At 41.2% G+C, this 12,569-nt stretch overlaps 1 protein-coding gene across 2 annotated transcripts in view; it reads left to right on the top strand.

The window, feature by feature from the left end:
- The window catches only part of MFSD6 (major facilitator superfamily domain containing 6), a 63,963-nt gene extending 55,502 nt beyond the window's left edge, over positions 1 to 8,461 (top strand). Inside the window, exons 3-7 of one of the 2 annotated variants that reach the window (XM_006147820.3) lie at positions 1,717 to 1,878; positions 2,778 to 2,876; positions 4,593 to 4,873; positions 7,189 to 7,213; positions 7,374 to 7,516. In XM_006147820.3, coding sequence (XP_006147882.1) covers positions 1,717 to 1,878; positions 2,778 to 2,876; positions 4,593 to 4,873; positions 7,189 to 7,213; positions 7,374 to 7,384 — 578 coding nt within the window. In that variant the 3' untranslated portion in view covers positions 7,385 to 7,516. Of the gene's footprint in view, positions 1 to 1,716; positions 1,879 to 2,777; positions 2,877 to 4,592; positions 4,874 to 7,188; positions 7,214 to 7,373 lie in introns of both variants that reach the window. The other variant, XM_006147819.2, reaches the window with a different exon arrangement.
- The last annotated feature ends 4,108 nt before the right edge of the window (positions 8,462 to 12,569 follow it).

The following is a 12,569-nucleotide window of genomic DNA, read 5'->3' as shown; positions in this document are numbered from 1 at the left end:
CATGCCCTATAGCAAAAACTCCTCCAAAAACAAATTATAGCCAATCTAAGGTATGTAAAATGCTGTATCTGCAGAAATGTCAACCATGATGCTAATTAAAAAGGAAAGAAATGCAAATAACCTAGTGTCAAAGTAGGTACCCAATAAAGAATTAATGCCCAGAATATATAAAGAATTCTTTTAACTCAACAACAAAAACTCAACCCAGCTCAAAAATGGAAAAAGGACTTGAATAAACATACTTCAGGCCAGCTGGTGGCATAGTGGTTAAGTTGGCTGGATCTCACATGGCCACGGCATGGTTCAAGTTCCAGATGTGGCAGATTGAGAAACAGACTGACATGTGTACATCTTGAAAGGAGGGGAAATGGGGAAGAGGGATTGTGGCGTGACCGTTCATACATGTCCTCTGGCAAATTTTAAAAAATAATAAATTTTATCTATTTCTTTCAAAAAAAATTCTCCAAAAAGATATAGAGATGATATTAAATGCTTAATAGATGCTCAGCATCATTAGATACTAGAAAAATGCAAATCAAGAATGTAAAATATTACTTCACAATCATTAGAATCAGTATTATTAAAAAAAAAAACAACCTAGAAAATAACAGGTTCTGGAAGGATGTAGAAAAATGGGATCCTTTGTGTGTTCCTGATAGGAATGTGAAAAGCAGGTGCTTCTTCAGAGTATTAAACAGTGACTCTATGAACCAGCAGTCCCACTTTAGGTACAATATATACCCCACAGAATTGAAATCAGGGGTTCAGATATTTGCATACCAGTGTTTATAGCAGCCTCATTCATAGTAGCTGAAAGGTGGGAAAATGTCCATTACAGATGAATGAATGAACAAAATACGGCATAGGCAAGGGGTCTTCCAAAAGTTCATGGAAAATACACATAAGAAAACTGTGTCTCAATTTCAAAACATTTTTTAACCAAAATTAACTTATACTTTTATTCCGTTTGGCATGAACTTTTTGAAATAACTCTATATAACAATGCATGTCGGTTATCCTTAAAAGAGAATGAAATTCTGACACATGCTATAACATGAATGAACCTCAAGGATATTATGCTAAGTCAAATAAGCCAGACACAAAAGGACGAATACTCTATGATGCACACATAGGAGGTGCCCAGAGTAGCCCAATGCCTAAACAAAGTAGAATGCTGGTTGCCAGGGGCTGGGCTGGGGTGAATGAGAGTTATTGTTTAATGGGTGCAGAGTGATTGTGTGGGATGAAAAAGTTCCTGGTGATGGATGAGAGTGAAAGTTGCACATCATCATGAGTGTACCTAATGCCACTGAATTATATGCATAAAAAATGGCTAAAATGGTAAATTTTATATTATGTGTATTTGATAGCACACACACGTGTGTGTGTGTGTGTGCCCGCACTTATAGATAGGTAGTTAAATAATAACATTTCACAGCTAGAGTAGCACACTGATGCTGCTTGGCAAGCTGAAGCCTCATGGGAGGCCTGGGTTCGATTCCCAGCCTACCTTAAAAAGTCATGTATGGTGGTTAATATACCTTTAGACTCAGCCCCTTGGGAGACAGAGGCAGAAGGATGACAATATAAGGAGACCATGTCTTTAAAAATAAATAAATAAAAAGAAGAGAGAGTGAGAAAGAATTCCCATTTCAAAGAAGAGTAGCCTGAGGTGGGCTGACAGGATAACCAAGTACTCCTGCTCTTCTTCCCCAGGAGTGACACATGCAGCCATCTGGGCAGCCTGCATCTCTTACCTGAGTGCAGCCGTGCCCCCGGAGCTGAGGACATCTGCACAGGGCATCCTGCAGGGCCTCCACTTGGGTTTGGGAAGAGGCTGCGGTGCCATGATCGGAGGCGTGTTAGTCAATTATTTTGGTAAGAATGGCTTTTTCCTTTTTTTATTCGATGAAAACATGATTTTTTTCCCATCAATACCTCCATAGACACTCAGATTATTACTGAGGATTGCCAGAAGCTAAACTACAGTATTTAGATCCTCTTTCTAGATTCATGGTAGTCATAATCGTAAAGCAGTGTGCTTAGGTTAAGATAATTGGGCCAGCCTGCAGAGGCACAGCTTAACAAGAAGCTACACAGATTCCTCAAAGGAGCCAAAGTCGTGAATAAGCATGCATGCTTTTGGTTTGAAGTAAGGTACGCCACATCAGCTGATAGTAATGCTAAAGGAAAGAAAATTCATCCCTGTTATTCCATCAGGGAACTTTGAACCAGAAAAATCTCACTTCACATACGCAGGCTTTGGAAATGCCACTGAACCTAGGATAATGCAGTCTGTCTGCCTTGTCAGATCTCCCTTATTGGAAATATAAGAGCTGGGGTAGGAATGAGATTATTCTGCTGTAGAATAATCTGCTCAGTCATCTATGCAAGGTAGGCCCAGGAGTATAGGAATTTATAGCATTATTTGAGCTGTGCTGTTCTAAAAATAGATGAATAGTGCTGTTTGTTGATAGTTGGCAAAGGTCTTTATGAAGAGGAGAGCACCGGTGAATTTTATAGGTCGATGTGAAAGGCACTCAGAGACCGTCCTTTATAAATGCACCTTTATAGTTGATCAGCGATAGATCCCGTACCAGCACCCAGATCTCCTGACACCTACCCAGCCCTGTGTTTTCTCATCATATAGAGTTTTCTCAGGCTCATCCCAAGCTGTGCTCCCTTTGCCCTGCACTGTAGAACTTTGGCAGTTTGGGCAAGGGCTCCCTATGTTTCCTGGAATTACTCTGCAGAGAGTGCTCTGTTTGTTCTCACAGGGGCTGCTGCAACCTTCCGAGGAATCGGCATGGCTTGCCTGGTGATCCTCCTGCTCTTTGCCCTGATCCAGTGGCTGGCAGTGCCAGATGAGGAAGAAGGTAAACATTCCTGTTCTTTTTTTTCTCTTTTTAAAGAATTACTTATTATTATTGTTAATCGCTTTTTAATTTGCAATAGGATATGCATGCTCCACAGAGAGAGGGAAAGTGAGAAAGCAAGTAGCCAGGACTTTTTCTCAGGCTCATCCCAAGCTGTGCTCCCTTTGCCCTGCACTGTAGAACTTTGGCAGTTTGGGCAAGGGCTCCCTATGTTTCCTGGAATTACTCTGCAGAGAGTGCTCTGTTTGTTCTCACAGGGGCTGCTGCAACCTTCCGAGGAATCGGCATGGCTTGCCTGGTGATCCTCCTGCTCTTTGCCCTGATCCAGTGGCTGGCAGTGCCAGATGAGGAAGAAGGTAAACATTCCTGTTCTTTTTTTTCTCTTTTTAAAGAATTACTTATTATTATTGTTAATCGCTTTTTAATTTGCAATAGGATATGCATGCTCCACAGAGAGAGGGAAAGTGAGAAAGCAAGTAGCCAGGACTTGAACCATGGCTGGGCATGTGGGAGTCTAGCGCCCCAACTCCCATGCCACCTACTGGTCCCAACATTCTCATTCTTGAGGGTTCTAATGTTCAAGCCATGGAGTATTCTACATATGCCTTCAAAAGCCCAAAGTGCTAACAGAGCGTGCAGCAGGCCTTAGCAGGATTTTTTCAGTGGTCTGTTAGTAAACCCTTGTGTACCATTGTTAGACGCCACCTGCTGTGCTGAAGAAATTATTACTTATTTTAAGTTGCTTGGGGTTTTCTTGTTTTTGTTTTGTTTCATGGTACAAAGTTCTGGGGATGCATTGTTTTTAAATGTTTCTGGTGTTGTAAAAAGATTCCAAATTTAAGTCTATAGTTATAGAGTAACTTTACTATTAGCACTAGAAATGGTATTAATTTCTTTCTAGGACGTTAACTCCATTTGAAAAAAAAAATCTAAAACTGAAATTTGAAGTTTTCCCTGAATCAGGCATGGCCTTTATTAAAATTGTTAAACAAAAGGAGGTTATATCAAATATGATATGTTGATGAGAACAAATGAACTCAAGCTTGTCATACACCAGGCCAAGCAGTAAAATGAAAATGTTCTCGCTCAGCCCTTTGTTCTCAGTACAGAGCTCTTCTTTGAATGTCCTGTCCCTTGAAAGAGCACTGAGCTCAAGTACCTGGAGTGCTTCAGTTAAGAGAAAAACTAGCTTGTTCCAGAAACCCCAGAAACTGACTTTAATCGCAGAGAGTTCCTCAGAAAGACAGGCCATTACTGGTTTTTCTTACTTCTGTTCTTTTGTATTCCTAACTGAGTATGTCTCAGTGAGTACAGTCTGGTCCTTGTCTCTGTAAGAGGCCAATAAAAAGCAGCTATCTTGTGCCTTTTCCTGTTGTGATGTTTATCTATAAAATTGAAATCCTGTAAATGGCCCAAGGCAATATTCGCTATAACCTGTGTCCCACTAATGTTAGATCTAAGCCAAATGAAAAACAGATTTATTAAGTCAGTATAAGGTGATATCTGTTAAGTCCTATAAGGAGACTCTGAAAAGATAAACATCATGTTCATTTACTCAGTACTTGCATGGAGGGAAGAGGCCCTTGGTAAATGGCAACTTATTAATGTTGCCAAGCACACTGGAATGGGCTTGAGATTGTTGGTTTGATTTCTTTAACCTTTGTTTAAATATGTAGAAAACGCTGAAAAATGATTGAAACATGATTTTCTCTCCAGACAAGACAATGTTAGCAGAAAGGATTCCTGTTCCCTCCAGTCCCGTTCCCATAGCAACCATAGACCTGGTACAGCAGCAGACAGAAGACGCCATGCCACGTGTTGAGCCCAAACTTCCTCCCAAGAAAACCAAGCACCAGGAAGAACAGGAAGACGTGAACAAACCGGCCTGGGGGGTCAGCTCTTCTCCGTGGGTGACCTTTGTCTACGCACTCTACCAAATTAAAGAGATGATGCAACTAGCAAGAGAGAACCGTGCTTCTGAGATCCAGCCATTACAGGTAAAGTTCCCCTGCGGGGTCAGGCAGTATTACCGGCCACCGTAGATAGGCCAAGTGGATTCAGTTGTTTTAATGATTCACTTTTAGTTCAACAGATTCATTGAAAATCCCATGGGGGAAATAGACATGCAAACACATAATTTCAGTGCTCTGTGATAAGTGCATTGTAGAGGTGTACACAAGGTCCCACAGAGGGAAAGTTCTGCCTTATCGAGTTAGGAAGACTTCATAGAAATGATCCCCTGGAAAGAAATTAAATTCATTCTAATCTTGTAGATAACATTTCAGGATTGGCAATTACCAGTTGCAGTGAGAATATATGATTCTCCCCTTCGGGACCATATTTATTCATCCCTGTAAATCCAGAATTTTAGTAAGGGTATTACATAGAATAGGACTATAATAAGTGATTTGTTTACTTACTTAATAACTTGAGCTACTGTATGGGTCTGACAGATACCTGACTCAGTGGAAGCATGATTTTACAGGTGGCCTCACTTGAAAAATCAGTTTTAAAATGTGATTTTTCTTGCCCCTCAAGGAGTGTTCTTTCTTGAGTAAAGTCAGATTATGTTGATAAAATTGTGGGTAATTATGTAGTTAAAACTGTATTTTGACTTTGGAAAATGAGTGTGACTCCTATGAACAGTTTGACCAAAATAATAAACACTTGCCTTATACTTGGTAAGTCGTACCAGCTCTATGTTGTAGAGAGGCTTCAGAGGACATGTAAGGAAAAAACGAAACAGAAAATGAAGGGGAAAGAACCAAATAAAGGTCATTTGGGTGATATACTTTCTTAGAAAGTGTGTTGAACTACATTAATTAAATTTATCTTTACTTTGTAAACTAATATAACATTTTTTTGCAATTTTAACCAAATCTGGTTCTTCATGATAATCACATATATGCCCATCCATGCATAATCTTATTTATTTGCTTAGTAAACTCCCATGAATCCTCTGCTCAGTCAAGAGGTCTATATCACAGTGGGAAGAGTATATAGAGGATTTATTTTATTCTGGTTTTTTTTTTTTTTTTTTTTTTTGGTATTTAGGTATGCAGCCAGCTCTTTTCCTCCATTCTCCTCCTGGGATTTTGGGCATATATTCATATGCACCTGGCATGATTTTCAGGCCACCACGTCTAGGATTTGAACTGTGGTTGGCCATGCTGTAACCACTGTGCTACCTATAGAGAATCTTAAAACCTTAAAGCAGGGAAGTAAAGAAGGAGAAGGGATGAGATCTGCTTCTGAATAGCAGTGTTTTCATGACCTTGCATACTCATGCTCATTTTCATAGGAGCCTGCTCGGCTTAAGTAGAATGTCGTCTGGTATAAGAGGAATAAAAACTGGCAGGCATGGTGTAATTATTCTTATATCAAAAGTTGTTATATTAAAAGTTGTTATATTAATTTTTCAAACAAGGGTTTACTAAATTTTTTTAAAATGTTTTAAAATAACATTTTAGATTTCTAAAATCACAGAAATGAAACTTTTTTGGAGGGCTAGTGCTCAGTTATTGGAAGTGATAAGAACTAATTCAGCAGAAAATTAATTAAAAATACATGTTTCCTGACTTGTACAACTACTATAACATTTTAACTAATTAATTATTTTTACATCCCATCACTGTGTATCATTGCAACATACAAATGAATTTTCCCAGCATGAATACTCTGTATATTGATTCAGTCAAAGATATTACCATACACGTTATCATCAATAGATAATTTTCCATTTTTGTGTGCCTTAAATATTTGCTTCTTTCTTTTTCCCCTTGATTCCCTTCACCTCACCCTCTCCCATGTCCCACCCTCCACCTCTATGGCATTTTAAAAAATGACTTTATGTGAGGTGCTGGAGTGAGTGTATATATTCACAGTTACTGCTATTGGTTACCTAAGCGCTACTTTCCATCTCCTTTGTATGTGGATTTTCTGCCCCCCCTTTTTTTTTTTAACTTTGAATGGGCCTTTCAAAAACCCCAAATATACATTAGGACTCTTATTTATAGGACATTCTCTTCCCAACTCTGTCTGCAAGGCTGAGAATCTCTTCTTTACTCACCATTAGATCCAGTAGGGAGAGTATACAGAGGATTTTTTTGCTCTGGCTCTTGAATTCTGTGGTCTTAGCAAGTGACCTGAATTTCAATTATTCCTAGTGACCTGTCATGTGGCTGGGGGTGCTCAGTGAGTATCTGCTGGTGGAAATGGTTTGCCTAGCAGTCACAGGCATGTTGGTAGTAATGTTCCTTTATCCGTAAGATGTCTGCTTATGGTATTTGTGTTTTTCATGCGGCTCTGGCAGTTGCACCTAGGAAAAGAGATGAAAGGTAAGATATTCTATCCTTATTCCTCTATTACATGGTCCCTGAAATGGCACTTCAGAATGACCTCTCCATGTTTCCTATCTCTTACTTGAAAGAATGTACAGAACGCGAGATTTATTTGCTTTCACTGACCATGGGGCATCTTCTATTTTTTTCCTCCCAGGAGACCAATGAGAATCGAGAAAATGCTCCAACTGGTGGAGCCCATCCTGTCCCTTGTGAGACTCACTCTGACCCATCTAGAAACCAGCCATCCCCTGACGCAGCAGCATCTCAGACCAGCCCCACTCACCCCAGTGTGGATCTGCACGTGGAGGAGGGTGAGGACCAGCAGGCTCAGCCTGGCCCGGGAGGACACTGAGTGTGTCCAGCACATCTCCCACCCTGCATGGAATTGGACTCCTCCACCAGGACATAGGAGGGTGAGGCCCCCAACCCAGGACACGCTTTCCCTGGAGGAGCACAGCACCACACATGCTACCAAGTGTCTCAACTCATTAACATGGAAATACACACGCACACAGGAACTACAGTACATGTTGGCAGGAAAAGGTAAACGCCCATCGTCTCACTGGAATGCCAGAAGGGAATGGAGTTCAGTGAGGACTCTCAGTTCTTTGGTTGGTTAGGTTAAGGATGACAGGCTTTCTCTGCCAGTGCAGTACCAGTTGAAACCAGCAGGTAGGCTAAGCGGAGGGGATCAAAGTGTGTCAAGGTGAATGGTGGAATCATTTCCCTCTTCTGATGATTTAGTCTTAGGATTTGGTTCTTAATGCAAACTGGGAAGAAACAGTATATCATTTTGTTTCTCACGGAGAGAACCATTTTAAAAATCACAAGATCCATTTAAAAAGTAATCAGATAAAAATCAGTACACAGGCTTCTGTTTAAAAAAAAAGTTTCATGAGAAACTTTAGATATCTCTAGCAAATATATTTTTATATGTGTATGATAAATGATGAAAATAGTCAATTCTTTGAGCAGCAACAGCTGTTATTAACTCCTGCAAACTAAGCTGAGCTTTAAAATGCCTTTTGTTTTAAATGGGCTTTAAGAATGACCAAAAATGAGGGAATATTTTAAATAAACAACCAATTCAGTATCCTGTGGCTTGATAGACAAGGGTTTACTAAATATATTGATACTGTAATAGCCTCTATCACTATGTACAATTTTTTAGTGATTTGGGCTCTAACGAGCTGATGGAATAAAACGCAACAAGACAAGAATCACTGAATTCCTAAGGGTTCCTTTAACTAAGCAGTACTACTTCCGAATAACAGTATATGATTTATAAGTGCCTGGGGGAGGGATACAGTTTTTTAAAATTGTATAATGGCTCAGTTTTGTTTTGTTTTTGGTGAGGGGAAAAGATGGTAAATAAGAAACCAGGAGTGAGAAGGATGGGAATAAGAACTAACTATACTTTCCAACCACTAAACAAACAGATCTCAGTATATTCTTTCCCATGGAGACACTGTCAGACGCTGGGCGGTTCAGATATGGTATGCAGCTGTAAATATCACAACTGCGGTGGGAACAGTGGCTGGATGAATCACGCCTAACTTGCTGCTCAAGATGAAAGCGGAGGTTAATGGGGGAGGGCTGTGCTAAGGGAACATTGCTTGAGCTGAATGAAGGTCGGTTATATTGTGTACAGTGGCTGTGGATGAGCATAGGCGACAGGAAAGGAAGGTGCGGAGTTAGGAAGGAGCAATGCACCATACCGTCTGACCCTGAGGACGCAGGACAATTGGAAAGGGAGGGCATCTCCTTGACAGCGTAGGTCTGCCTGCTACTGCACCTGGGAGAGGACATTCTACACTTGGATGTCTAGCTTCACCACGAACACAGCTTAAAAATAAAACAACTGAAAGAAATAGAATTAAGCAAATAGTTATTTTTGCACTTGAACTGAAACGTACTGTACTGTAAATTATCATGACTCATTTTAAGTGACCTTTGAAATCAGATGTATTTATTATGCTTGTGTAATAATAGAAATAAAGAAATGGGTAACAGGCTGAACCCCACTTATGAATGTACAGTATGTGGATTTGTGAAATGACTGTAGCAAGTCAAAAACGTATACCGTGTCTTGTGTTTACAGTTCTGATTTCTGTCTTTGAAAAGCCTGCTGTTTTGGAAATGCACAGTTGACATGTTGAAATAAAAATAAATACCATTTTTAATATTTCTTAAATGATAAAGATGTGACCAAACAAATAAAAAATGCTTTACTCTGAAACAAACAAGGACAACTTCAACCTGCCTTTGCTGTGAAACACGCACCGTGAGAGCAGCCCCAAGAATGCAGTCACTGCTAGCCTTTTGAGTAGACACCTTAATGGGTTTGCGGACTTTGTGACTTTCTTTTTCCTTGTCTTCAAAATGCCATCTGCCACTTAAAAAATATATATTAAAGTGAATTCAAATGAAGTTTTGATTTGAGAATTTTATAACCACTCTTGAGATCCCTGGTAAAACCCATGGGGTAATCTGTGCCTTAATGACTTATTTCCTACCCTTCCCCTTACAATTGTAGAAACAGCAAATTACCCCAGCGTCCTGAGTTTGTGTGGATCCAAAGAGGCTAGTTGCTAATTATTAAACTATTCTTCAAAGCCTTAAGAAGAATAGTAGATGCTACATACATCATCCAGTAGGCAGTAAACCTTATGAGAAAGCCTAAGGAATTCATAGGAAGGACAACACAGTTTTATTGGCTTATTAATCTTGCCCGAGGTCACAGAGAATTGGCTGAAAGCTTCCCTCTGATTTGCACTTCCTTCCAGTACTGCTGAGGTGAGACTGCTTTGGTGCTGGGGACCATGACCTAAGCAATATTCCTGTCAGCCAATCTGGAGTTAAGCACTGAATCCGGGAAAAGGGGAACCACATCCAGGGTTATTGGATGCTGGTTGTGTACTCATGAGATTGTTTTGTCAGCTGAAAATCCAAGGTGGTACCTTTCACTGCCTCCACCTTAATGTGAAGATTCTGAAGCTAACTGCTTAAGTAATGGATCAAGGTCATAAAGCCAGGATTCAGGCTCTCCTCCCCTCCTCTTGATGCCAAAGCCCTGGTCTGCCAGCACCTTCCCCTTCCCCAGGAGAGGGGAGGCCATTTCCTGTTTCTGCTGTGATAGAGCTGGCCAGAATGCAGCCCAGGCCTGGACTCTTAACACCCATGCCCGATAAGCTCATGTATGGATGTGTTTCCACTTAGGATTTCCAAGTAGTCCCAGATACTAGACAGCCAGCACCTTCAAACTCCTGGTACTTTGTAAATTGTGAGAACGCCAGATCCTTTTATACTCTGCAGGTGACTCGATGTGGCAACACTGCAGAGAAAACCCAGAGGTCAGTAGGGACTGAAGATCGGAGCCATGGGAATCAGGAAGAGGCGCAGACTGATTCAGAGCTCAGAGACCTAAGGTGGTGGCATTGTAGACCACACTGTGAAGCAGAACTCACTGGGAAGATGGGGAGTTCTCTGTGCTGCCCAGTAACATAGCTGGGGCCCCACATCCAGCTACTAAGCAGTTGAAATGTGTAAATACATTCCAGGAATTATATTTCTTTCTTTTCTTTTTAACATTTTACTTTTAATTTACATTTAATCACATTTATCTTTACAGTGTACAACATTGCTTTTTCCAGCACGAATACCATGCATACCAGTCAAGATAAAGACATTATTAATATACGTTATCATTAGCAAATAGCTTTCCCTTTTTCGATTAAAAACCCTTCCCCTGTTCCCCTCGCTTTCTCTATTACCAACCCCTGTATTATCCCTATCCTTACTTTCTCTAGTATCTACCATTTCTAACTTTACACAGTCACAAGCGGCTCGTGGTACCGTGGCACAGGTATAGCGGAAGAGATCTTGAGAACTCTCTGGGCCTCAGTTTCCTCGTCTTCAATGTGAAAGGTTGGAACCTAAACTTCTGTTAGTGAAGATTAGAAATGCTGGTGATTGCAGGGAAGGAAAGGTGATTTTCCATTCATAAATTCTTCAGTCCTTTGGTTCATGAGGATAAGACAAAGGTTATTTTTATTTTTTTCATGAACGAGAAAGACAAGCACCCTCAACAGGGTCTCACTCTCCGATCCCCCCAGTCTTGCCCAGCAGCCCACAGGTGTGCCTGTGCACGTACAGGCCTGGCATCAACAGGTCAACTGGAAATTAAGCCCTGGTCTTCCATGGGGCTCCCAGGATTGAGCTGCTGCTACACCCCTGTGCTTGGCCAACAAAGGCTATTTCCGAAGCCCCAAATCACTCTTGGACTATTGCATCAGATGGCATAATGGTTAGGTTGCTGGATTTCTATATAGTCCATATGGTCAACCGCAGTTCAAGTTCCTGACAGCTTTAAACTCACTCTGGGCACAAGTGTGTGCATGTCCAAAATTCTGAGAGGAGACTGGAGGAGAAGCGATTGTGGCATGGCCGTCTCCTCTAGGGGTGTGGTTTCTTACTTTCTGTCTCTCTCTGGCAAATGCATGTGCCCTACAGCAGAAATCTCTCTGATTTTTTTGGGGGGGTGGGCAGCAGCTGGCATTGCAGTTATGTTTCTGGACTCCCACATGGCCGACCATGGTTTGAGTCTTGGACCCAGTGGCTTGAAATTCAACGCTGGGTGTGTGTGCATGCATGTCCAAGATCCTGGGAGGAGAATGGAGAAGGGATTGCAGCATGGCCATCCCCACTTGGGGAGTGATTTCTCACTTTCCCTTTCACTGTCTCTGTTTCTGTCTTTCTCCAGCAAGTACACTTTATGGCAGAAAACTCTAAAACACAAACACACACACGCACACACACACACACACTGGGCATATGTATATGCATATGTGCCCAATATCTTGAGAGGAGCCTGGAGAAGGGGTTGCAGTGTGACCATCCCTCCCAGGGGGGTTATTTTCCACTTTCTCCCTCCCCACCATGAACGCACATACCCTATAGCAAAACAAAACAAAACAAAGCAAAAACAAACCAAAAACACTCAGAGGAAAAAGGATAAGAATTCCAAACCATTGGGTAGTCCGGAGAAATGTTAGTACCTGGATGGGGGGAGGATAGAGAAGTTTTTGAGGGGACCAGCAGGTGAATGGTTATGTCACTACACTCCCATGTAGTCAACTGTGGTTCAAGCCCCAAACCAGGAGGCTTGAAACTCATGCCAAGAGCATGTATGTGTGTATCCAAAATTTCGAGAAGAGAATGGAGGAGAAGGGATTACAGTGTGGCCATCCCCCCTGGGGGGCGATTTCTCACTTCTGTCTCTGTCTCTTCGGCGAGCGCATGCACCCTATAGCAAAAATCTCTCTTTAAAAAAAAAAAGTTTTGAAAGACC

The sequence above is a fragment of the Tupaia chinensis genome, unplaced genomic scaffold (assembly GCF_000334495.1).
Source record: "Tupaia chinensis unplaced genomic scaffold, TupChi_1.0 Scaffold000225_1, whole genome shotgun sequence".
NCBI classification, from domain to species: domain Eukaryota; kingdom Metazoa; phylum Chordata; class Mammalia; order Scandentia; family Tupaiidae; genus Tupaia; species Tupaia belangeri.
Note: the sequence above shows the minus strand (reverse complement) of the source record. Positions and strands in the feature narration are given on the sequence as shown.